This window comes from Narcine bancroftii, chromosome 2, assembly GCF_036971445.1.
Source record: "Narcine bancroftii isolate sNarBan1 chromosome 2, sNarBan1.hap1, whole genome shotgun sequence".
Classification (NCBI taxonomy): domain Eukaryota; kingdom Metazoa; phylum Chordata; class Chondrichthyes; order Torpediniformes; family Narcinidae; genus Narcine; species Narcine bancroftii.
In genome coordinates this window covers 352,630,746-352,658,561 of record NC_091470.1, presented here as the reverse complement: position 1 = coordinate 352,658,561, position 27,816 = coordinate 352,630,746, and the positions used below count along the sequence as shown (strand labels likewise).

Sequence of the window (27,816 nt, the reverse complement as noted above, 5' to 3'; positions counted from 1 at the left end):
GTTTAATATGTCTATCTCTACCATACAGTTTAATATGTCTATCTCTACCATACAGTTTAATATGTCTATCTCTACCATACAGTTTAATATGTCTATCTCTACCATACAGTTTAATATGTCTATCTCTACCATACAGTTTAATATGTCTATCTCTACCATACAGTTTAATATGTCTATCTCTACCATACAGTTTAATATGTCTATCTCTACCATACAGTTTAATATGTCTATCTCTACCATACAGTTTAATATGTCTATCTCTACCATACAGTTTAATATGTCTATCTCTACCATACAGTTTAATATGTCTATCTCTACCATACAGTTTAATATGTCTATCTCTACCATACAGTTTAATATGTCTACCTCTACCATACAGTTTAATATGTCTACCTCTACCATACAGTTTAATATGTCTATCTCTACCATACAGTTTAATATGTCTACCTCTACCATACAGTTTAATATGTCTACCTCTACCATACAGTTTAATATGTCTACCTCTACCATACAGTTTAATATGTCTACCTCTACCATACAGTTTAATATGTCTATCTCTACCATACAGTTTAATATGTCTATCTCTACCATACAGTTTAATATGTCTATCTCTACCATACAGTTTAATATGTCTATCTCTACCATACAGTTTAATATGTCTATCTCTACCATACAGTTTAATATGTCTATCTCTACCATACAGTTTGAGTTTCTCCAACATTAGTTTTTATTAAATGATTCTTATTTTGTTAGATTAATCTTATTTAGCTTTTTGACTTAAGACACCAATCGAAATCTGAAACGATTTTTCAGAGGGAGATGATAGAAATTCAGGTAGATGTTCATTTTGATATTCTGAATTTCCTTTGTTCACTTTAAAATCCATCATTTCAGTTTACCACTTGAATCATTGTTACTCAGATTCCTTAATACCTGTAGAAGCTAATGTACAAGTTATGTTTCTACATCTCATTCATTAACATTCTGAATTTCAAGGGTTCCATTGTTTATAAGCAATTGATTCATAACATTGTACTCCGAGTTTATTGCTATTGACATTGTACATTCTAGGTTGAAGATGCAAGATTATCCTTGGAGGCCAACAATGGAACAGATGGTCAAGAGGAACGAATATAATTTTGACCATTTGATGATTAAGCGATTCACTGCAAGCATGCCAAATCTATCAGCAGATATCTGGGATGATTTTCCAGTTGAAAATGGTGCTAAATTATTTGTAAAGTTTCAATTCTAATATTCCTTTTCCAAAGTTTTCTGTTTGCTTTAATGATGAATGTGTGCAATTCAAATTTTCCCATTATGTTCAGAGAATAATTTAATTATAATCACAGTTCAATAAACAGAAACTTTTTCTGACATTGACACTCATTCAAACTTGGCTATCGAATATACTTTGTTTTTCAAATGTGTCATAAGCCATTTACTTACAACATCCAACCACTTTACCTGGGGAAAACAGTAGAATTTTATGCTGGACTGGAGTATAAAAATATCCCGCATGACTCTATTTGCTAAGAGAAAGTGTAGCACATTGAATCACAGTAAAAGGAAAATCTATCAATTATTAGAAAGCATTTGCGAATTGTAACCTTACTGGATATTGCCATTTGCAAACTGGAATGTACCTAGTATGTATAGTCAATGGACCACATTTCTACTGAGAATGCAGAGATTTATGTTTTAAAAAGTACAGTAAAACCTCCGGTATCTGGCACCCATGGGGATTGGTAGATTTCAGATAAGTGAATTTACTAGTTGCTTGTGATTTACCACATTTATTGGTGAACTTTAACACTCGGGGTGCCAATTTTAAACCTGTATTTCTTACCTATTTATTTTCCATGATATTCTTGCCAATGGCTTGAGGTGGCTGGTTGCTTAAATTCCGGATAACAGGGATTTTACTCCGGATAACAGGAGTAGAAGTAGGCTATCTAACCAGCCATTCTCAAATTTTGTTGGCTGTGTCCCCTGAGGACTGTGCTTAAAGTTTATGGACTCCCTTCCATGTGAAGCATTCAAGTTTTGGTTTCTTCCACACTTCTCTCCTACCATTTACATAAAAAACATTAAAAGTATTTACCATATATTTCAGAGTAAGGTCGAATCGTGAACGCTAAAAATTTCTCGAAATGGGAGAGTCAACTTGAACGCCAGAAATGCTTTTGAGACCTTAAATTCACCAAAAGAAAAAAACCAGATTAACGTCAATTTGGCGTATAAGTCGATGCTGAAAGCACCTCCCTGGCGCTGGGCACCGCCATAACTTCTACCTGGGACCCTGAGGCCACCGTTGGCGGTCCTGCCTGGTAGGCTGAGGATCCTGCTCCCGTCATGAGCACACTGTTCTAGCTCCATGGGCTGTCACTGTTCCTGCCCGGAAGGCGATTTCTTGTTACTTACTTAATTTACAGCTTTGTTACTTGTGAATGGAGGCTTTTAAAAAATTTTGGGTTGTTTCTGAGTGGCCCAAAAAAATGGGGGTCGACTTGTACGCCGGCTATACCATAAAACCCTTAAATTACCGAGGGCTGAAAATGGGGGTTCATTTAAACGCCAGTTGACTTATACACAGAAATATACAGTATGTTACGTGAGGTGAAAAGAAAATAAGGCTTTTATCTAAATATGCTGTGGCCCCGGGGGTGGGGGGGGGGGGGGGGGGCTGTAGTTCCCCATTGAGAATGGTTGATCTAATCTTTTGTGTTTGCTCCACATTTTAATAACATTATAGCTCAAGTAAAAACACTGAAATGCTGGAGGAACTCAGCAGGTTTGGCTGCATCCATAGGAGGTAAAAATATATAACTGACCTTTTGAACCAGAGCTCTTCTCAGAATCAGTATTTATTGTCACGAGCAAGTCATGAAATTCAGTGTTTTGGTGCAGCATCATAGAGCAAGCATTCATATTATAACCACCTTACAATATTACTATAAATAAAAAAATAAAAATAATAGTGCACAAAAAGTAAGGCAGTGTCTATGGTTCATTGATTATTCAAGAATCTGATGGCATTGGGGAATAAACTGTCCTTGTGCCTTTGAGTGCTCATCTTTAGGTTCCTGTACCTTTTTCCCATTTGGATAGCAGAGTGAAGAAGGCATGGCTGGATGGTGGGGGTCTTTGAGGATAGAGGCTGCTTTTTTAAGACCGCCTCATGTAGATGTCCTCGATGGAGTGAAGCCTGGTGCCTGTGATGTCGCAGGCTGAGTTAACCATCTGAAGCTTATTCTTGACCTGAGAGTTGGCACCTCCATATCAGGCATTGATGCAACCAGCCATAATGCTCTTCATGTATATTTTTACCTCCTATGGATGCAGCCAAACCTGCTGTAGAAGTTTACGAAAGTCTTTTACGAAGTTTACCAAATCTTTTCACCAAGTATAGCCGCTGACGAGCCTTCTTTGTGATTGCATCAAATCTCCAGGACAGATCCTCAGAGATTCTTTAAGCTTGTTCTGTTTTAAGCTGCCAAACTAGTATTTTGTGCGTTTTTTTCTCCTAGCTCATAATACTTTTGCTTTATCTTCATTATGTTCTTCTCCCCCTTATACGTTTGTAGTGTTTCGTATTTTATTTTTTTGACGGCCAATTCTCTTCTTTTTGTTGTATCTTCCCTTGTTGCTAGTTCTTTTTCTGTACTTACTAGTTCCCTTTCCAGCTGTTCTATTTCCCGATTGTAGTCCTTCTTCATCTTAGTTACATAACTTAATATCTGCCCTCTGATGAAGGCTTTCATTGCATCCCATAATATAAAATTATCTTTCACTGATTCCGTATTTATTTCAAAGTACATTTTAATTTGGCGCTCAATGAATTCTCTAAAATCCTGTCTTTTAAGTAGCATGGAGTTTAATCCCACCAAGAACAGTAATGTTCTTGGTGGGATGTCCTTCAGCTCTATTGCTAATAACAGGAGTGAGTGATCTGATAACAATCTAGCTTTATATTCCATTTTCCTAAATCTCCCTTGGGTATGGGCTGACAACAGGAACAGGTCAGTCCTTGTGTATGTTTGATGTCTCCTCCATATATCCAAAAGTTGCATTTCCTGCATTGATTTAACTATAAATTTGGCTACTTTGTTCTTTCTGCTAGTCTTTTGTCCAGTTTTATCCATCTTTGTAACCAAATTAAGGTTAAAGTCCCCTCCTATCAATATATTCCCCTGCGTATCTACAATCTTCAAAAACATATCTTGCATAAACTTTTGATCCTCTTCATTAGGTGCATATATATTAAGCAAATTCCAAAATTCTGAATACATCTGACACTTTATCATTACATACCTCCCTGCTGGATCTATTATTTCCTCCTCTATTTTGATTGGTACATTTTTATTGATTAATATAGCTACACCTCTGGCTTTTGAGTTATATGATACTGCCATTACGTGCCCTACCCAGTCTGTCCTTAATTTCTTGTGTTCCACTTCAGTTAGATGTGTTTCCTGCACGAATGCTATATCAATTTTTTTCTTTTTTCAGTAAATTTAATAGCCTCTTCCTTTTGATTTGGTTATGTATTCCGTTAATATTTATAGTCATATAGTTCAACATGGCCATTTCATACTTTGTTTACCTTTCATTTCCGCTTCCTCATCACCACCTTTCCTCCTTATCCATTTCTGGTTTTTTTTTTGAACACACTGTAAGACAACGCTTCTAAAACGTAAAATATTTCCACTATTCCCACATCTAAAATTCTCTTAGCCCCAAATGTTCCCCCCCCCCCCCCCTCTCTGAGTTGGCCCTTGCCTCTTGCCAGGCAACTACATCTCCCCTCTCCATTTAGATTGCGAACCATTTAGCAAGCGTCAACTGATTTCGCAGTGACTATTATTCTCTCCCACCCAACCCCCTCCAGAAAAGATTACAACAAGGCTCCCCCTCATTTCTTTTTTCTTTTTATGTTTTATTTATTTATTATTTTTAACCCCTCTTTTTACCACCCTTCTCCCTTATTTCCCTTTTTTCCCTCCTTTAGTTCTTACTTATACATTATTTTTACTTCTTTATATGTAGTTTGTCGTCATTCTTTGTTCTCATTACATCTCTTCATCTCTCTTCCTGTCTTGCAGGTGTTCTGCAAATTCTCATGCTTTCTCCAGATCCGAGAACAGTCTGTTTTGCTGCCCTGGGATAACTATTTTAAGCACTGCTGGATATCTTAACATAAATTTATAGCCTTTCTTCCATAGGATCAATTTTGCTGCGTTAAACTCCTTCCTCTTCTTCAGGAGCTCAAAAGTTATGTCTGGGTAGAAAAAAAAATTTTTGACCTTTGTATTCCAGTGGTTTTTAGTCTTCTCTCATTTTATTCATTGCCTTCTCCAATATATTTTCTCTTGTGTATCTCAGGAATTTTACTAAAACAGATCTTGGTTTTTGTTGTGACTGTGGTTTCGGGGCTAATGTTCTGTGTGTGCATTCTATTTCCATTCCTTCCTGCATTTCTGGCATTCCCAGGACTTTTGGGATCCATTCTTTTATAAATTCTTTCATATCTTTGCCTTCTTCATCTTCCTTAAGGCCCACTATCTTTATATTGTTTCGCCTAATATAGTTTTCCATTATATCCATCTTCTGAGCTAACAACTCCTGTGTTTCTTTAACTTTTTTGTCACTTTCTTCCAATTTTCTTTTTAAGTCAGTCACTTCCATTTCTACTGCCATTACATGTTCTTCCACATTTTCTAATCTTTTCCCTACATCTGTTATGACCAGCTCTATTCTACTCACTTTTTCTTCTGTACTTTTCATTTTTCCTTTCATTTCACTAAATTCTAGTGTATGCCATTCTTTTAATGCTTTCATTTGTTCTTGAAAATACTTTTTAATCTATGTACTGTCCATTCATTTTAACTCCTATTCCTCTGTGCAGAGCTTGGTGTTCTCTTTCTTCTGTGTCTGCTCTTGGGTTTGTGTCTTCTATTTCTCTTCCTTGTATCTGTGTCTCTTCTGACTTTCTTGTTGAGCTGCTTGTCTCAGTTTGTTGGTTTTTTTTTCCCATGGTGTCTGATGTTGGTCCTCTTCTTCTGGGTTGGTTATCTGTTGTGTCTCTAGTTTCCTTTTTTCATTCTCACCCCTCCCGTTCCCGTTGTTTTCTTTATCTTCCAGCTGGGATCCCTGCTGTTGGGTCTCTCTCAGCTGTTTGTATTGTGGAGTTTCACTCCACAGCTGGTCCCCCCATGCGTCGGTGTTGTCCTTGTCATGCGCAGTTGCACACCTCTGTTTGGCTCCATGAGCCATTTTTGGAGTCCTGCGGTTAGTGGGTCGGGGAGTGGGCTCCTCTTTCCACAGCAGTTCCCTGCTTTTTCGTGCAGGTAAGGCCTTCACCTTTCTCTTCTGGCGTCTTTCTTCTTTTATTCCCGTTGTTTTTGACTTTTCTTTCTTAGGTGCCATTTTCTCCACACCTTTATTTTTTATTTGTTGTGATTTGTGTGTCTGGGGCTTTGCTTTTTCTTCACTTTTTTCCTTCTTTTCTGAAGAGGGCTGGTATTCTCCTACCGGCCGGCCACTACTCCATCGCGTGACTCCTCCTGAGATTTTAAGTTCTTGACCTCCTACACTACTGAGCCCTCAGTGAGGACTGGGTTGTGTTCCCTTGACTTCCTCCTGAAATTCACAATCATCTCATTGGTTTTGCTAATGTTTTGTGCAAGGTTGTTATCATTACACCATTCAACGAGCTGATTATCTCCCTCCTGTACGCTTCCTCATTACTGTTTGGTGTCATCGGCAAACTTGTAGGTAGCATTGGAATCGTGCCTGACCACACAATCATGGGTGTATAATGAGTAGAACAATGGGCTAAGCACATGTCCTTGGGGTGCGCCTGTGTTGAAAATCAGTGAAGAGATGTTTCCAATTCGTACTGACTGTGGTCTTTTGATGAGAAAGTCAAATATTCAGTTTTGGAGGGGGTACAGAGGCCTAGAATTTGTAGCTTCTTGTCCCGCACTGAATGGTATTGAAGGCCGAGCTGTAGTCGATGAAGAGCAACTGTAGGTATAAATTGCTGTTTTCGGGGTGATATAGAACTGAGTGGAGAGCCAGCGATATTGCATCTGCTGTGGAGCAATTGTGGTGATAGGTGAATTGCAGTGGGTTCAGATTTTTGCTCAGGTTTGTGTTAATTCTGGCCATGACCAGCCACTCAAAGCATTTCATCACAGTAGAAGTTCATGCTACTGGGCAGTGTCATTGAGGCAGCTCACTCTACTCTTCGGGGTACCGAGATGATTGATGCCCTTTTGAAGCAGGTGGGAACCTCTGACTGCAGCAATAAGAGGTTGAAAATGTCTGTGAATACTCCAGCTAGTTGGTTGGCATAGATTTTCAGTACCCTACCAGGTTCCTAACACCTTGCGAGGGCTCACCCTCTTGAATGATGTTCTGACATATCGGCCCAAGCTGTTAGGCTTCCTCATGATCTCTGACCTGTCTCAAATGTAAGTATATTCCTGCTTAAATAAGGAGACCAAAAGAGTACATGTTAATCCAGGTGCGGTCCCAATGACACCCTGCACATTTGAGGCAGGACTTCCTTATTATTATATTTTATTCTCTTCATAGTGAAGGCCAACATTCCATTCGCCTTCCTAATTACTTGCTGCATCCTCTGTGTTCCATGCATGAGGGTACCCAGTTCATTTTACCTGCAGTCATGCTTATTTTATGTTCTTGCATCATTTTCCTTCATCTTTATTTCAGTTCACCAAAGTTAATTTGATATGACTTGGAGGGTACTTTAAATTGTTCCCAAAGTTAATAAATTGAAATAAGAATATAAATTGACTATCAAATTCAAAAAATGGCAAATTAAATTTAAACATGAAAACTAAATTTGTAAAAAGTAAACAGCAATACTTTGTAGATTAATGGAGAAATCTAGATTATGCAATAGATAGGAGAGTTTTGGAAGACGAGATTCACAAGATATTAGCAGTATTTTGCAGATCGTTGATACCAAATTCGACCAGAGCAATACCTCGCTGAAAGAAATAGTACATTGGAATTTCTGCTGGTATAACTGATTGAAATGTGCAAATGCCCTTTGGAGATCAGCAGACAGTCTTGGTGACTTCAGAACTGATGAAAAGTTTCAGCTCAAAATGTTGGCCATTCTTTTTCTCCCAATGAAGCTTCTTGACCCGCTGAGTTCCTCCAGCAAATTGTGTTTGGCTTTGCATTCCTGCATCTGCATTCTCTTGTGTATCTCCAATTGGAATGTGCACCCTATTTCTTTGCTGTAATTTGTATTGCATTTTGGCTCCACATCAGCGTAGAATGATTATACGCAAAGACAACAAACATTTAAATGTGGGTACGTAATTTCCATTATGTACTTGTCTTAGTTGAAAAGGCAATTTAAATTTAATGAAAATCTATGAATAGGAAGCAACATTTAACTTCTTAAAATATTGCTCCTTGTCCATTTATTTCCTGAAATTATTAACACAAAATTATACATTTATTCATCATATTGAATGCAGCCTGAACTTACTTTAAAGAGATTGGGATATGAAGGGTCAGTTAAGTTGTTCCTTCATTTCCAGGAGCCTACATGCAAGGTGGAGTGTTGGGTTTGATATATCAATATCTCCAATCAAATTTCGATGGGTCATGCTGATTGAATACTTCTAAGTTCAAGTCGGTTTAAATAATTATTTAAAAAGACTAAATATTTTAAAGTCATCAATGCAAATACATAATATATTTCCTGTGCTACAACATTTACCTCAGACCTAAACCATATATATGGTTAATATATACAGGTATGGGACAAAATGGAATAATGTGGCATTTTCCCATTTTGCATTTACTCACTAATACTAATTGGGGTTAATAAATTAACAAATCTTCAAATTGATAAATCCCCATAATCTGCAACCGACTTGCACTGATTTATTTGATTGCTCAGCATTCAATTTCAAATTAAAATGTTGACAGCCTTTTGCTTTCCATGTAGACGCATGAAATATTTTGACATGATTTTACTTAATTTTTTGCTAATTTATTTGAAATTTCTTTCAGCAATGAAGAGAAGTAGAAAATCAATGAGAACTTTCAAGCTGCCAGAATTTAGGTCTCCACTTCATTATTCCAGTGTAATTGTATGGTATACAGATTTCATCAACCTTCTGAGCAGAGCTATAAATACTACAGGATTGGAAAGCTCAAATCTGTTGGCAAGATATTACTATCTCCGTGGCTTGGCTTATTTGATGCAAGGAAAATTTCTTGAAGCATTATCAGATTTTCAAAACCTTTACAAGACTGACGTTGACATTTTCCCAAAAGAAGTTGTAAAGAAAGTGATAGATGTGATGCCTGCAGATCAACACAGTCAAGCAGGTCAGAAACCAGAATTGAAACGGCTTATTAGCATAATGCTAGAGAAAGAGCGTGATATAACAGCATCTGATGAACATGTCAAAACCTTTGAACTGCCTAAGACACACTTGCACCAAGAAGATTTTCTGAAAAAGATCCAAGAATCTGGCATTGTGAAGGACGTTGATACGATTCTTCGGCTGTTTGATGCCCTAACTATAGGTTAGTGATTAACCATAAATTTGTCTCTTGGATTATATTAGGAAATATGGTCAGCTGAAATCCCTTTATGTAGTACTCTTGTTCTAACAGTCTGAACATTACATAATTCGTAGTGAAAACCTTGGCCTTCAAGTGAGATTGATATTTCAATGAATAAGGAATTCAGCAAAATGAAATCAGAGTACTTTGTTATGAAAATTGCCACTTTGAAGTAAAATCTCTTGCTCTCCTATTCCATAATTCAGTCTGAAAACCTATCTATATTATCTTTCAACATTTTAAATATTAATTTCACCGTGGGATGTTGGAATAGTTGTTCCAATATTTCCATGAATTTGAATTCTCTCCACAAGATGTAAATTCACAAAAGCACGTGTGTTATTCAGGATTTTATGCAGGATGATGTGAATTGCAATGCTGGATATTGAAGTTTCTTGGACTTCAGTTTAACTTAGAGCATAAAAGGATTATTGTGTTTTTAATATTGAATTGATTTCCAATTGGGAGGTATCAGCATCTTGGCTAAACACGTAATCTAATTTTCACCGTAATCTTAACTTGACTCCCTCAGCCTGAGAGTTACAGCATTATCTTGGTACTCTTTGCATCATACCTTATTTTCTTTCACCTCTCAATTTTGGTCTTCTTTTGCCCATTTGTTCTCTTGCACTCCCTCTCTCTTCCCTTTCTGCCTGCCTTACTGCTTCCCGTTCAGCTTTCCTTTCTGCCTCTCTTTTTCCCTCTCTCTCTTCTCTTTTTGCCTGCCTTACTGCTTCCCATACAGCTTTCCTTTCTGCCTCTCTTTTTTCCTCTCTCTCTTCCCTTTCTGCCTGCCTTACTGCTTCCCATACAGCTTTCCTTTCTGCCTCTCTTTTTTCCTCTCTCTCCTCCATTTCTGCCTGCCTTACTGCTTCCCATACAGCTTTCTTTTCTGCCTCTCTTTCCTCTCTCTCCTCCATTTCTGCCTGCCTTACTGCTTCCCATTCGGCTTTCCTTTCTGCCTCTCTTTTTTCCTCTAACTCTAGTTTTCTCAAAGCCAACTTTACTTCCTCTGAAGTTTTCTTCTTTGGAAACTGTTCTAATGCAGCTTCTTCAAATACCCCCTTTTCTATATAGTGCTATATACAATCTTTTGGGCAATTTCCTTTTTTTTCATCCCAGTTCTTACTGTAAGAAGTTTTAACTTGCCAACTATAACTATCATTTCTGACTTTTTAGCCATTTTTAAATTAACCACTGAAGGGTTCGTTATGAACTGGTCAATATTCATAGTTGATGGTTTTTCTGCTGGCGATTTATACACTTAATTTCAAGCTGGAGGTTGAGTTAAACTCTGACAACTGATAATTAAGCACAAGTCAATCGCCCCTAAAGCTTCCAAATTGGTTTGATCCTGGACGATGTCTCCAAATTATGTTACAAGATCAAACCAGCAACCACAAAGAAGGCATATCACGCAGTGGTAAAGATGAACAATGACTTTATTAACAAAAAATTCACCTTCAAACTTTAATTCAAAATCCCCCCTTTTATAACAATGCCCACTGGTTGCTGTGAAAATTTCTATGACAGTGTAAAACTAATAAATTCCCCAGCCTAAATATAACATATGTAATTAAAGTCCAAGTTATATTTCCAACCAGCCCACAGAAAAACTTGGACACGAAACAAGCACAAAACACACAAGACTCACAAAATTTCGATCTTAACTGAAGCAAAGATCATAAATTCAGTTTGTTTGGTAAACTGAAGCCAAAAGATCTTTGAGAGAGCATAAAATTCGAAGTTGTCTTGTGTTGCTTGCAGAGAGAGGAACTACTGGCTTGGTCCGGATCCTTCTGCTGCCTTCGGAATGTTCATCCTTTTTTTGAAATCCCAACATTCTAAACTGTCCTCCAGACCATGACTCCTGCTCTAGGCCTCCTTCCACTCCACAAGACCATAAATTTTTTTCAATTTCTGCACATGCACAGACCATCTCCCACTCTCTCAGCAGTCCACCTTCACCTTGGCTCTCTAAGGTAAACTGTCATTTTTTAACATAAAACTACACAACACATAGGCCAATACACAACACAGAACTCTGTAACAGTTAGCCAAATCTCAAGCCCCATCACACTGAGCACTGTCACACCTTATGGCTGCGTGCTCAGCTCACTACTGTTCTTGCTGCTTACTCATGACTGTACTGATAGGTTCAACTGCAATAGAATCGTCAACTTTGAGGCAATCACAAAGGTAGTTGCCCTCATTGGCAACAATGATGAGTCAGCTTAAAGGGAGGAGGTTGATGGGCTTGAACAGTAGTGCAAGAGCAACAGCCGGAGTCTCAAGGTGGACCAGAGTAAGGAGACGATTGTGGATTTCAGGAGGACGAAGGACCACTCCCCACTGTACATCAATGGCTCTGCAGTAGAGGGCAGAGAGCACAAAGTTCCTTGGCATCCATTTAAGAACAACCTATCCTGGACCCACAACAACCCATTAGTCAGAAAGGCAAAGGAGGTTGAGGAGGGCAAGGCTGCCAGCTACCATATATAACCACTTACAAAGTGGAAACAGGCCATGTTGGCTTTTCGAGTCCGCACCGGTTCACTGATTTTGTGCGCCCTCTTCAGGCATTGGTGATTTTAAGTGTAGTGTATCTTTGAGAATTTTAACATCTATCCATAGGGTACTCTGTACTTTGGATGTGTCTTCAAAGAATTCCATCCAAACAACGTTCTACAAGAGTACAATAGAAAGTATCCTGGCTGCATCATAGTGTGTGTGTGTTTTTTTTGCTGCAAAACATCATAACGGAGATCAGTACTGAGGGTAATTAAAAGCACTGAGAAGATCACTGGAGTCCCTTCCCTCTAACGTTGACATCTATAAGGAGTGGTGCTTAAAGAGGGTGCAGAGATCATTGAGGACCCTTACTTTCCAGTCCACAGTATTTTTGAAATACCATACAAGTCTGATTATCCAAAATGGTCTGGAGATGTCTTTTCTGTCTTCATCCAGTGAAGTGGAGGGGGGACTGAGTTTTCACTGTTTTAAATTTTGAGTGCTGCAGGGGCATTTTTCATGCCTGAAGGTAACATATAATACTCATATAAACCAGATGGAGTTACAAAAGCCGAAATACTCTTTCCTCTCTCAGTTAAAGGCACACACCAATAACCCTTCAACAAATCCAACTGAGTAAGACATTTTGCTTTCCCAATTTTATCAATACAGTCATCTGTTCTCGGAATAGGATAAGCATCTGTTTTAGTTACTGAATTAACCTTCCTGTAATCTGTACAGAACCTAACAGTTCCATCTGGTTTCGGTACCAGAACACAAGGAGTACTCCAATCTAAGTTCAAAGGTCTAATAATATCATTTCTCAACATACATTCCACCTCCTGAACCATGATTTTACTCTTCTGAGTGTTTATTCTACATGGGTGTTGTTTTATGGGACTTGCTTCTCCTACATCTACATCATGATAAATCACTGATGTCCTTTTTGGAACATCAGGGAAAAAATTTGTATATTTCAAAATTAATTTTTTCAACTGCATCTGCTCTTGCGACTTAAGATGGCCTAACTTTTCCTCTTAATTTTCCAAAATTGCTGAGTTAGACAGGCGCACAGGAACCCTGGTTGCTTTAAGGTTAGTCTCACAAGATTCTGTTTCCATAATCTTATGATCCATAACCTCCTCAACCCTGTCAACAACTAACACCTCTGATACAGATTGTTCTCCACTACTCTTATACTCTAAATAAGGTTTCAACATATTTATGTGACAAACGTGAGTTTTATTCCTTATTCCTTTGATTTGGAGTGTTAACAACATAGTTAACATCATTCACTTTTGATTTAACTACATACAGTCTAGAAAATCTAGCTCTCAAAGGATTGTCATGTGTTGGAAACAAAATCTAAACTTTACTTCCTGTCTTAAAATCCCTCACTGAATAAACACTTTATTTTTGACCCTGAGCCATTTCTAACTTCTCTTGAGCCAAAGTCCAAAATTTTTGTAACCTATTAGAAACATAATCCAGCAAGTCCAACTGCACATCCTCTTTAACCCACTGTTCTGTTATCAACATTAAAGGTCCTCTAACTGGATGTCTAAACACAATTTCAAAAGGGCTGAAACCTAATGACTCCTGCACAGCCTCCCTTGCTGCAAATAACAATAAATGGATACCTTCGTCCCAATCTTTTCCATTCTCCAGACAATAAATCCTCATCATATTTTTAAGGGTGGAATGAAATCTTTCCAAAGCTCCCTGAGTATCAGAATGATATGAAGATAAAGTGATGTGTTTTATTCCCAACTCATAAATCAACTGCTGAAACAAGTCAGACATAAAGTTAGATCCTTGATCACTCTGAATTTATGTAGGTAATCCAAAAACTGAAAAATCTTTCCAGAGCCTTTACCACCGTTTTGGCTTTAATATTTCTTAATGGTATAGCCTCTGGCAATCTCGATGCTGTACACATAATTGTTAATAAGTACTGATTCCCAGACTTAGTTTTAGACAGGGGACCTACACAATTCATAATAACCCTAGTGAAAGGTTCCCCAAGAACAGGAATAGGTTGCAGTGGAGCCACTGGAGGACTCTGGTTAGGTTTCCCCACAATGTGACAAAAGTGACATGTCTGGCACCAATTTACCACATCCTTCCTCAAACTAGGCCAGAAAAATTGTCTCAAAATCTTATTCATGGTTTTCTTTACACCAAGATAACCACCCAAAGGTGTACTGTGGGCTAGATTTAAAATTTCATTCCGATAACTTCCAGGAACAACCATCTGATGAATCACCTACTTTTCATTAGCACGAATATCAAGAGGTCTCCATTTTCTCATCAACAGTTCACCCTTCAAGAATTATCCGCAAGCCATTTCTTTAATCTTCTGTTTAGTTGCTGTTTTGTCCCTTAAGTCAACAAGATCTGTATCTGTTTCCTTTTCAAAGAGAAATCCTTACTCACAATTTCCCTGCTCTTTCAAAACTATTTTAGAAGCACTGGCCAAGTCTCTATCAACATACAGCACATGCAAGATATATCTCACAATCCTCTTTAATTTCATCCTTATTAGGCTGATTTGTTAATCTCTAAACTGACCCAACTTTATCCTCTGCCAAATCATTCCCTAATAAAAACAAGACACCCTGCATCAATAACTTTGAAATTACTCCTACTACAACAGGTCCTTTAACTAATTCTGAATTTAGCACAATATTGTGAAGAGGTATTGACTCTACCTCCCCTCTGACATCTTTAATCAAAGTTGTCTCCTCTGTGTCATTTCTTTAAACAAGAGTTAAAACACTTTCCAACAACAGTGACTGAGCAGTCCCAGTATCTCTAAGTATTTTAACTGGAACCTATGATTCTCCCTCCTTTACTGAAACCAAGCCCTCTGACACAAAAGGTTTGAAAACATCAATGATCTCCTTACCAGGTTTGGAACATCTGCTCTCCTTAAATTCAACTGTCTGAATACATGCTTCTGGTAAAACCTCCTTGTCTCTATTTCAATACGAGACAATTAGCAATAACATGACCATGTTTCTTACAAAAATGACATACAAATCCAGAGGTTCTGTCCTTTCCCACCTTGCCTTAATCTTTTCCCTTAACATTCTCCCCAGACTTCATTTCAGACTTACTAGTCTGCTCCACATTAACCTTCTGAACAGACTTATTAATTGTTCCACATTAACTCTCTGAAAAGGCTCACTATTCTGGAATGTACCTTTGTGAATTAGAGCAAATTCGTCTGCTAATCCAGGGGTTTATCCCCACGTCTCTCATATCCAGGTATAATTTAATCTCATTTGGAACACACCTTTTAGTTTCCTCAATTAATATCAATTCTCTCAATCTGTCAAAATCATTATTTATTCCTTTTGAGGCACACCAACGGTTAAAACATACAGATTTTCTCCAGAGCAAAATTCATATAAGATTGGTTCCATGTTTTCACCAAACTCCTAAATGTTTGTCTATATGCCTCTGGAACCAACTCATAAGCTTTCAATACTGCTGGTTTAACAGTATCATAATTTGCCATTTGCTCTGTAGTCAAACTAGAGTATGCAATTTGTCCTTTTCCCTTCAATACACTTTGGAGCATAAGAGGCCATTTTTCTTTTGGCCACCTTGAGCTCTCAGCAAACTTTGCAAAAAGCTGAAAATATGTATCTATATCTCCCTCATCAAAAGGTGGAACTAGATTTACCTCTCTACTAGCTAAAAACCTCTCCTCAAGAGATACAGCCTCAATTATCTTACTTCTCAATTTTTAACTTCTCTAATTGAAACTCTCCCTTTCATTCTTCTCCATGTTATATTTCCTCCATTTTTCAGCCTCTGCTCTTTGCTTTCAGCCTCTAACACCCTCCGTTTCTCTCTTCTTCCACCCTCAATTTCTCCAACTCCAATTGCAATTTAACAGATCTATCTCTGAATAATTTTCTAAGTCTTTCTCAACAAATTTTCCCTCAACTATATAATATTTCACTATAATCCTCTGTATTTGCATTTTCCTCATCCAGTGCTTGACTTCATTCAGTTTTAATGCCTTAGAAATAACCATCAATTCCTCTATTCTCTTGCTCTGCAGCTTTGCAGGTGATTGTTGTGACAAAACTGTATCAACATCCATTGCTGCTGTTTTTCACGCACAAGCTTTAAATTAGCTTGAAAAAAAAAACCAATTAACTAATAAATTACAAAAACTCCAATTTTCAATTGAACTGACGAGCCCCCATAAAATGTTACAAGCCCTGAGGACCCATAAACCCAGCAGCAATAGATATTCACCAAGACCAATGGTTACTTAAGCAAAAGTTGTTTTTAAACAGAATCAAACTTTAACTTATCACTATTAACTTACTTAACCTAATTCTAACGCTTCTAATTCTAAGCGCACCTGTGTAATGTTCGTGTAAGTTCAGAAAAGTTCTTTGGTTCACCATGCAATCTCACTTCTCATTCCTTCAAGTTCATTGGTTGCAGGCAAATCTTATACTGTTCACAGAATTTAACATTTATAAAGTTCACCAGGCTTTGGTGCTTGAAAGGTAAATGGTTACTGCTCAGAAAGGTTCTTGTCAGTGTTCAGAGAGATTTGTTGTTCCAGGACATCCACAACTGATGTACTTCCATCAGCCACTCCAGTGTCTTGCTGATGAAACTTGCCCCTTCAAGGTTCTCCAGATGATAACCTCTTTCTTTCAGGTCACCACAGAGTTCCTTTTTGTTTCACTTATTCCAAGTGAAACATTAGACAGCCAGTCCTCTCCTCTTGCATGAACCACAAGGGGTTTGACCAGGCCATCTTACAAATGGGCTTTTCATAAGCTTGCCAGCTTGTCTTGTTCCAGTCCCAGCTGCTACTTGCAGCTGTAACATTGTACAAGTGATCTCTCTCTCTCTCTCTCTCTCTCTCTCTCTCTCTCTCTCTCTCTCTTTCTATCTCTCTCTCTCTCTCTCTGAGAAAAAGCCTGCTTGCAAAACCACATGACCCTTTTAGAACAGCAAGCTCTCTCCTCAAACAAGATCTGCCTCAAAGTGCCTGCGTGCAACCCACTCCAACAAACCTTTCCCAGTTTATCTCCCAAAAACATATTCATACACGCTGTATACTCTGTCACACTATCTACATTTACTCTGTCTACCCCCTCATAATTTTAAATATCTCTATCAAATCTCCCCTCATTCTTTTGCATTCCAGGGAATAAAGTCTTAACCTGTTTAACCTTCCATGTAACTCAGTTCCTGAAGTCCAGGCAACATCCTGGTAAATCTTCTCTGTACTCTTTTAATCTTATTGATATCACTGGTTATGGACCTCCAGCCAGAATAACACCCTTCCACCACACTCCTCTGTCTTAAATGGGTAAGCTAATTCCGAATCCAAACTATTAATTCACTGTGGATCCCTTAACCATCTTCCAGGTCATTTATTAAGCTATGAAACAAATTATTTGAATGCATCACTGATAAAGAGCTGAGAGAAATAAATCATGAAAGTCTACAGACACCCTGATTGAAGTAAAAACACAATGCTGGAGGTCAAACAGTGACGATAAAGTTGCATATGCCACATTTCAGGCTTGAGCCCTTCATCTAGGTCTTCATGTCATGTCATACCTTGATGAAGAGCTCAAGCCTGCAATGTTGTTTATGTAGCTTTGTCTCTGCTATACCTGAATAAAGTATACTTTTATAAATTAAATATTTTCCCCCATGTTTCATTTTTTTCTCATGGGGATGTGGCCACTCCTGAAAGTCTACAGACACCCTGATTGAAGTAAAAACACAATGCTGCATGTTCAAATCGTGGTCTGTGCCTATGACTTGAACACACTGTCCATGTGGAAGAAATGGTGAGGAATTCCAGGATTTTTACCAAAATGCAGTGACGGGAACTGGATTTATTTTAAAATCAGAATTCTGTGCGGTATGGGGAGAAAGATAACTGACCATGTTTGTATGCCTCTGCTGTCATTATTCTTCTAAACAATAGAACATTCTGGTTTGGCATTTGCTGAAAAAGTCTTGATGTGATGCTCATGCGTACCTATCTTGAATACTACAGCCATGGTGCTCTAATGACGAATGTAATAAATTGATTGTTCTGGATGTGTTGTTTCTTAATTGTATTTGAGGCTATATGATAATAATGAATTTATTGCCATATATGTAAGTACAAGGTATAACTCAAGGCAAGTAGGTACGTGCACTTACAGGCAAAAGAAAGTTTTAAACTGCACTTCTGAATTGTGCTTATAAATGTTGGAAAGACTTTGGGGAGTTGGGAGCAAGTGGGGCCTACAAGCTCTGTGTGATAATAATCCTCATGGTCAGTGATAGTGAGGAATTTGGCAATGGTAGCGCTGTCAAATGTCAGAGGAAGATGGTCATTCACAATAGATGACACGAAGGAGGTTTTGTGGATAGTGTAGATGGATAGGGTAGGTTATAACAGGATATAGACTGGATGCAGAGTTGGGCAGAGAAGTGGGAGATGGAGTTCAATCCAGATAAGTGTGAAGGATGCATTTTGGAAGGTCAAACTATTGTGAATGTATTCAGAAGGGAAGTTAGTGTAATATTGAACCAATATATGCTTTTAAAAGGGCGTTTAAAAAAAACTCTACTGACAAAGCAACTATGGTAAGCAAAATAAGTGAGGAAAGGAATCTCAAGGAGAGAAAAAAAAATAGCATAAATTCAGGTCTTGGATGCCAGGGAACAACTTCAGACCCTTCATGTGTTTGAAGTATGAAATTATTGGTAAGGTTTCGATTCAGTCAAACTTGTTAAAGAGCAGGCCAAAATTAACGGTATTTTCCAATTTCCACATTTAAATGCTCTGTGGATTCTGGTGTTCATTCTACATTTTTAGAATTTTCAAGGAATGTTTGATGCTTACTGTTGGTCAATAATGATGAATTTGCTGGTGGTAGTTTCCAGGTAAGTATTTTAGTCCTTGACTATTGTAAATTCCCATCTCCTTTAAACTGACCCAAAATCTCACGAGATGTTAAATCCAGAAAATTTTTGAGCTTATTTTCTATTCAGCGACATTGCCTGTATTGTTTTCCTCCAGTCCAGTCTGAAAAGGACAAACTTAAATATCGTGACATGACTTCGGAGCAAATTCCAACAGCTAAAGTGGTTTCAGGATCAGTGTTTTATTTATCGGCTGGGTCTGGTAAGAAGATTGTAATCCTGGACCATTACAATAAGCTAACACTAACATTCATACTCTTTATTATTTTTTAATAAAATGACCAAACCCAGAGTCTTTAAAAACTGATCTATATTTATTGCAATTGAATGTCTTTTTATTAATTCTCTGGCAAAGCAGATATTTACTATCCATCTCATTGTCCTTTTAAAGAATAGTGTTGAGCTGGCTTCCTGAACAGTTGCAGTCGTACTTTGAAGTAATCCTTTAGGTGACCATTTTCAATGCTTTGATTTGTGAAAAAGAGATAAATATACATTTAAGCCACATCAGAGTATGATTTGGTGGGACAAGGAAGATGAGAGTTCTCAAAAGCACCTATTGTGCTTGCACTATACACTAAAGCTTGTGGGTTTGATAGGTACTGGCAAAGAAACCTTGTTGATGTCATGACATGGATGTACCTTGTAAGGAGTGTGTGTGTGTGTCTATAGGCCCTTTTACACAGAGCTTGAAAGCTGGATTTTTTCCATCTTCGAGCTTTGCGGGGGAAAAAAAAAAAAAAAAAAATTGAAGGCAGATTGGAGGAGTCCAAACTCACCTGTCTTCAATCCGCCAAGAGAGGTACTGCTAGCGGTGGAGCCTAGCACTCCACGACCAATCTAAAATGGTTCACCCGTCTTGCTGAGTCGAACTGGGAAGAGTTGATAACGTCGCGATGATGTCTTCAGACCATGATGCAAGTGCAGGAAATTCAAATTCATTTTGAGTGTATAGAAGTGACACTTCTGGGTGCATATGTTTTCTGTCACAGTTGACGCCAATATTGATGTGATAAATGTCCTGCCTCCTTTGCTTTGGGAAGCCGGCTTGCAGTGTGAAATATCTCATGGAGCCAGCTTTTTTGTGCTCAGTGTGAACACGCAAGCTAGCTTCCCAAGATGGGTCATGACTCTGGAGATACTGCAGCTTTGCAGTCTAAAAAGGCCTTAGGCATATCTAAAGAGGGAATGGATAATGAAGCTGATGAACTCTGGTGATGATCGAAAGCTTAGCCTGATAACTATTAGAAAGAAACTGTTCTTGAACATAGAAGTGTTGGTCTTCAATCAGATGTACCTTATGCCGAAAGGTAGCTGTGTAAAGAGGTTGTAATCAGGGTGATGAGGGTCCTTTATGATGTTGGCCGCCTTATAACAGCACCTCACATAGACATATTCAATGGATGGGAGGTCAGAGCTTGTGATGGACTTGGCTATGTTACCTTCTGGAACTTTCTGTGTTCCTGGGTATTCAAATTGTCACCAGTCAGTATACTTTCCACAATTTGCATCTGCAGGTTTGTATTGAACGACATGACAAAAATCCTCTGACTTCTTAGAAAGTAGAGACGTTGGTGTGCCTTCTTCATGATTGCCTCATTGTGTTGGCTCCCAGGAAAGTTCTTCTGATACATGGGCTCCCAGGAATATGAAGGTTCTCACCCTCTCTATCTCCGTCTCATCAATGCGGACAGGTTCATGGTCCCTTGGCCTCTCCTTAGATTTAATGCCATTGAGAGCAAGATTGTTGTTCTGGTACTGCCTGTCGAGATTCTCTATCTCCATTCTGTAGTCTGACTCATCAGTTCTAGTTACTTGGCTAACAGTGATGTCATTGCAGCTGGAAATAATCCAGATATTATAGCCTTTGAGGTCCTGCTCTGTAATCTGCTACTGAACCCTTTAAATTTATGACCAGGACTGCAATTCTCTTTTTACGTGTTTTGTTAGCACCCATGTGAATAATTGCTTAGCTGTTTATCCTCCCCTTTTCGTGTGCCTCATAATTATTCTGTGATATCCTTTACCCTGTAGATTCATTTTTATTCCCATATATGCATCTGTCTATTGTCAAGTATTCTACCACTAATACACTTTCCTCCCTTGTGCAACTGAGCCACCCAATGTGGTGAACTTAGTTCTGGCTGGATTCCTTTTTCTTTTTAAAATATTTTTATGGTTTAATATAAATCTACAAACTAATCAACAGGTCGCATCATGACATCTAATTCTATTATATATTAATTTGCATTTCTCATAAAGTGTCCAATATAATTTTTAATAAAAATTAAATGGAAAAAAATTGAAAATCCCATTATAGAGATAAAGATATATTTTCATCTTATTTGTTGATGTGATCTCTGATAACCTCAAATAAACTCATATTTATGTATTTATTCTAAAAAAAAGGAAAAAAACCCATATTATTCTATCTAACCCATAGATCAAATAGTGACCTCCAGACAACAAATCAAGAGCCCAGGAGCCTCCAAACTTCTTAATTCTTCCAATTATTATAAAAGTCCATGAATGTGCCCCCCATGTCTTGTCAAATTGAAATTTTCTATCTTTAATGTTGCGTCTAATTTTCTCCAAACTTAAACAGAACATTACATCGTGTAACCACTGTGTATGAATCCATTTCATTAAAATTGCTTGTCTGGCTATCAGCAAGGTAGCCTTTTGGGTTGCAGAGGTATATCCGGTTCGCAAGAAAAACCAAACAAAGCAATTACAGGACGTGATTCTTTTATGATCTTAAAAATTGTTGATAATGTTTGGAAAATATTTTCCCAAAATGGTTCTAAATTGGGGCACTCCCCAGATCATAAAAATCAATGAAGCTTCAAAAATTACCACATAGTGGTCAACATCTGCATAAATACTAGATAATTTGAGATTGGACATGTGTATTCTATGCACACCTTAAATTGTAATAAACAATGCTTTGCACAAAATGAGGAATCATTAATCAAGCTTAGAGTAGAATACCAAACATCTTCTGAAAATGTTATATTCAAATCATGTTCCCAATCTTTCTTTATTCCATCCATTGCAGCTGATCTTAAATCTAATAGGTCATTATAAATACTTAATATTAATCCACCTTGAACAAACTGCAAGTCAAAAAGTAAATCAAGAATATTTGTATCTGAGATTCGAGGAGGATCAGAAAGCTTGGACTGAACAAAATGCCTAACTTGTGAATATCTAAAAAATGTCTATTAGGTAATTTAAATTTTGCTCTCAATTGTTCTCAGTTATGAGTTTAGCCTCTCTGTTTTCCGACACAGAATAATGGTTTTAGATTGAGATGAAATCTGAAGTTTACCTGCCTGCCTTGTTCCCTTCCTTTGCTTGATGGTCACCCATTTCTTCTCTGTACACCTTGCTTTTAGTTGTGGCTAACCACATCAAAGCACTGCCATCCACATAACATTCACCCTTGTGGATGCACCCTCATGCCTCCAGCATGTGCTCAAACTGGCCAAATTTGAGGCACCTCCTGCAGATTTAGTCATCCAGACCACAAGGAGCATCTTTACAAGTCATACATCACATGGAAGTGGGCTTTCCCTCCATAATGTTTGAGACAAAGGCACATTTTTTACTTTATTTGGCCTTGTGCTCCACAGTTTTAAATTTATAATCAAACAACTCAGATGTGATTAAAATACACATTCTACACTTTATTAAAGGTTATTTCATATACTTTGGCTTGAAATTAAAGCACATTTTATACATAGTTCCCTCATTTTAGGGCATTTTGGCTTCACATGTGTTTGTAATTACTAAAGTATGTTTAATTGCTTCATTAATGCAGGTATAAGAGAGCTAATTTTGCTTCTAAGCTTTTGATCACCTTTGGGTTATGTAGTTGTTATTTTTCAACGTGAGGACCAGAGTTTGTGCCAATGAAAGCTAAAAACTGGAAAATTATTGAATGGCCAAGTCAGTTACTTGATCTAAATCCAATTGAGCATGACCATATGCTGAAGAGAAAACTTAAGGGAACAAGCCCTCTAAACAAGCAGGAAGTGAAGATGGCTGCAGTTGAGGCCTGACAGAGCATCACCAGAGAAGATACTCAGCACCTGATGATGTCTATGAATCACAGACTTCAAACAGTTATTGCATGCAAGGAATATGCAACAAACTACCAAACGTTTACTATATTATACATTTCATTGCTATGACCCAAATATTATGGTGCCTTGAAATGAGGCAACTATGTATAAAAAGTGCTGTAATTTTTACATGGTCAGACCAAAATTTGCACAAATATCCTTTAATAAAATCTGGAATCTGCACTTTAATCACGTGAATTACTGGATTACAGGGGCAAATAAAGGAAAAACTATCTTTGTTCCTACTCTGTAATAGAACTACAAGTGCCTAACCTTTTATCCGGAATTTCAAAATCCGGCACTTTTTTCAGTAGATGACATTACACATAAGTAACGATAATTTCCTGTAATAAATTCTCTGTTTTCAGAGGGAGAGCCCCCCCCCCCCCCCCCCCCCTCAAGTCACCATCCGTGCCCCCTTGGGCACTATCTCTTATCTTCAGTGGAAAGGTGACTCTCGGCCACAGCATCCAATGGGAGAGCAGTTTCAACTGCTTGGGGGATTATGGGTAAGGAAGATGGCCATTGCTCCTGCATTGAGCCATTGCAGTGATCCGGTGTGATGCTCTGTAAACTCTGGGATTGGCAACAGAGCTGGTGGAGCACCTGAAAGCCACTGGCCCTCGACTCCACCGCCCCGATGGTCCACTCCTCCTGAAGCTTTGCACCTCGTATCCGGCCTTTTGCCCTGCTTGGCCACCAGCTCTGAGCAGCTGATGCTGGCTGCCTTTTTGGCTGAGCTCTTGGGCCACCCTGTCACCTCCACCCTCCATCTGACCAATGCTCTAGTGGAGAGCCTTCTGTACGGTGTACACAGAACCCCCCCCCCTCCCACCTTCGTGCTCAGCCTGGCTAAAGGGGCAAAATAGTCTGGCACTAGTTTGGGAAGTGGAGGGTGATGGAAGGATGGCTGGGGTGGGTGGGGGGGGGGTCAATGGACAGCTGGGGTGGGAGGGGGGTCACCCAAAGATGGCAGGAGCTAGGAGTGAGGCATTTGCTTAAAGGGATCAAAATGATTCTGAAATCCGGATGATTCCGAACAACAGCAGGTGTCTGATCCCGGATAAAAGGTTAGGCATCTGTATAAAAATGAAAGTACTTATCGATCACCTACCCATCTAGTATCAATGCCACAATATCCGACCTCCTTTAAACCCTCCTCATCAAAGACCAGTCACTCACCAATGCACATACCTTTGAGACTGCCACATTCCAAGGATTACTATTACTGTCATTTACATAGGAATCTAATATATTTTATTGCAAATAGATGCTAAGAAATCAGATCAGATAAATTTTAAGATATGTACCTGTGGGTGGATAAGGGGAAAGAAATTTTACTTATAAGCCACATTATTTGTCCATGATAGGCAGGAGTTATCTGGTTTTCCAGATAAAGGTTCAATGGATTTAGTGTTTAATGTTGTACAAAAATCACAGTGCTTTTTAATACTTCTCAAAGTTGCATGCCTCCAGGTTTTTTCTAATTAGTTATTTTTGATGGATTAATTGAGTACTTTTAATCTAGTGGTTTCTCTTTCATCTTTTATTGTCTTTGTATCCATCGGAAAGTAACTTCAGATTTTCATTGCTTCTGCAACATGCAACCAGATTCTTTGACAGAAGCAGGAAAACTGTTTCCACTGGTAGGGGACATGGCCTCAAGTCAGGGGAGTAGTTTTCAGATAGATGAGGAAGAACTGATTTTACCAGAGAGTAATGAATTTGTGTATTTCTCTGCCCAAGGAGGCTGCCTCATTAAATATATTTCAGATACAGTTGGATAGATTTTTGCATTAGAACTTCCGAATGAGATAGTTGTGTCAGGGTCCCTTCTGTCATTAAAAAGAAGGTTGGATGTGTACATGGAGGTGAGGGGGTTGGAGGGTTATGGCAGTGAGCAGGAGGTTTGAGCTAGTGAAGTTGTTCTAGTGAACCGGTGTGGACTCGAAAGGCCGACATGGCCTGTTTCCGCTCTGTAAATGGTTATATGGTTAACGCCATTAAGGTTTAAGGGATGGTAAGTGAGGTTAAATCTATGGTCAAATGAGCTATTATCTCATTAAATGGCATAAGAGGCTTGAGGGGCCAGACAACCTACTTCTATTTCTCTATTTCTTATGTTTTTGTTACATGCCACCCCTTTTGATTCATAATTATATCTATGCGTTGTGATATAGTAATTCAGCTTACCAGATTTCAAGCAGCTCTTGTGACTTTATTTGTGGCTTTGCTTCAGCTAATATTTTCTACCTTTAATGACCTGTGAGGAAGAACTGCTTTGCATTTGACAATTTTTGATAATTCAGCGGAATGCAATTGACCCAAAATCCTAATACTGTTTGATAACATGTCTTTGTACTTCAGCATACTTTTTTAAGCATGTGTCATACATTAAACTGCTAGAATTTTTTTATGATCAGCATTATGGATTTAACAGTTTCAGGTTTTGATTGTTTTGACCTCATGCCACATTTCTAGATGAATTTTAATGGATAAAAAGTCTTGGAGCAAATGCCTCCTATTATAACTCAATCTTTATTTCATATGGGTGAGGCTTTCCAATTTGTAAAATTGGTGTGCATATATCTCACCCAAATGTGATCATTTTATTACTGTGGAATGAATAATGATAATCACTTGCACAACTGCTTTACATGTTGCATTGAAGAATAATGGTGAAACGTTAGAAGACAAATGCCTTTGCAAAATGCTTTAATGTCTGCTTTGAAGAAGTTATAACTTTAACAGAGAATACTCATTTAGTGAAAGTTATGCACTAAGAATTTAATGTTTGCTTGTATTTAAGGGCATCTGAAACAGATTGATCCTGAAACGTTTAAAGATTTCTACAATTTTTGGAAAGAGTCAGAAGCTGAGGCTCATGAAATTAACCTTCCTCTGGAGGTGATAGAATACCTGGATAAAACTGAGAGAGTCTTTAAATTGTCATCATCTGTGAAGACCAACTACGGTGTAGGCAAAATTGCATTGACACAGAAACGACTGTTCCTTCTAAAAGATTCTGGCTATGTTGAAATCACCAAATTTAGATACATTCTGGTACTATTTGTTTTTATAACTTAGCTTTTTGAATTCTTGGTAATTTTCCTTTGTCTTTTTAGAAAGTTACAGGTTACTCTTACTCCACTTGGGTAGTGTTACGAAGGGCCACTACTCAATTAAATGGCAAGCTTCCTTATACATTTGTCATGTAAATCAGCCATCATTTTGTAGCTTTTCTAACAATTCAGTTGATGGCCTCCAAAATGTCCATTTTATACAAAAGAATGTATTCTGTTTTCAGTAGAAAACAATAGATGGAATAGATGTTAACCAGTCTTAATAATTAGTTGAGTGTTGTTACGACATAGACCAACAGCAATAGAAATTCACCAAAACAATGGTATCTTTAAAACAATAACTTTTATTCATAATATAAAATCTTATTTAACTCTAAACTTAACCCCACTATGTGCAAATATATGTGTTATATATGTGTGTGTGTATATGGCATATCCCAAAACCCAACACCCAACCCCAACCAACCAATTTTCCCCTGCAACCGCTGCAATCGTGTCTGCCTGTCCCGCATCGGACTTGTCAGCCACAAACGAGCCTGCAGCTGACGTGGACTTTTTACCCCCTCCATAAATCTTCGTCCGCGAAGCCAAGCCAAAGAAGACAGTTCAGGTGTGGCGGCCTGCAATTGCAGAGATCGGGCCGGCACATCGCGCGGTAGCAAACACAGACAGAAATCGCTAAAGCGATTCCCAGGACAATGAATTGGCGGGGGTAGAAGCTGAACAACAGCCCTAAAATGGCGCTGGTCAAGTTGCCCAGCTAACTCTAGAAACAGGCTGGGGAAGAAGGGGATTCATATGCATGGATGTTCCTGCCTCCCATTGTTATTCATATGGATGACTCAAGTCAGAAGGCAAAAACAGCAGAAATTTGAGCAGAATAAAAGCAGCCTTTCCAGCCTTAATAAAGGAGTGAGCTTAACCTGTCATACTGTGTGTGTGTGTTTCTTTGTAGCGGTCGGCTACAATTGGTGACCCCAACGCAATGCAGGTTTGACCACATTCATGTGGACATAGTGGGACCCTTGCCAGTCTCTCAGGGTTTCCGCTATCTGTTCACAGTGGTCGACTGCCTCACTTGGTGGCCAGAAGCAATCCCCTTGGCCGACACATCCACCAGGTCCTGTGCCAAAGCACTCCTCTCGTCCTGGATTGCAAGATTCGGACTGCCACAGCACATCACTTCTGACCGAGGCACACAGTTCACCTCCAGTTTGTGGACCGACATTGCCAACCTGTGGGGCGCTAAGCTACACCATACAACGGTATACCACTCGCAAGCCAACGGCATGGTGGAGCATTTCCACAGGCACCTCAAGACCACCCTTATGACCAGACTCAAAGGCCCCAATTGGGTAGACGAGCTACCATGGGCACTACTGGGCATCCGAACAGCGCCAAAAGAAGACCTCCACGCAACCTCCACTGAACTCGTCTATGGAGTTGTCTCCTCGTGCTCAGTCAATCAGCAAAAACAGCGGGAACTTGAACAGTTTAAA

General features: G+C 38.6%; 1 protein-coding gene across 6 annotated transcripts in view; it reads left to right on the top strand.

The window, feature by feature from the left end:
• The window catches only part of dennd3a (DENN/MADD domain containing 3a), a 176,842-nt gene that overhangs the window by 100,329 nt on the left and 48,697 nt on the right, over positions 1-27,816 (top strand). For 4 of the 6 annotated variants that reach the window (XM_069922315.1, XM_069922316.1, XM_069922319.1 and 1 more), the window contains exons 13-16: positions 1,072-1,223; positions 9,064-9,585; positions 19,205-19,309; positions 26,044-26,297. In XM_069922315.1, the coding sequence (XP_069778416.1) occupies positions 1,072-1,223; positions 9,064-9,585; positions 19,205-19,309; positions 26,044-26,297 (1,033 nt within the window). The remainder of the gene's footprint in view (positions 1-1,071; positions 1,224-9,063; positions 9,586-19,204; positions 19,310-26,043; positions 26,298-27,816) is intronic. The other 2 variants (XM_069922317.1, XM_069922320.1) reach the window with 1 other exon arrangement.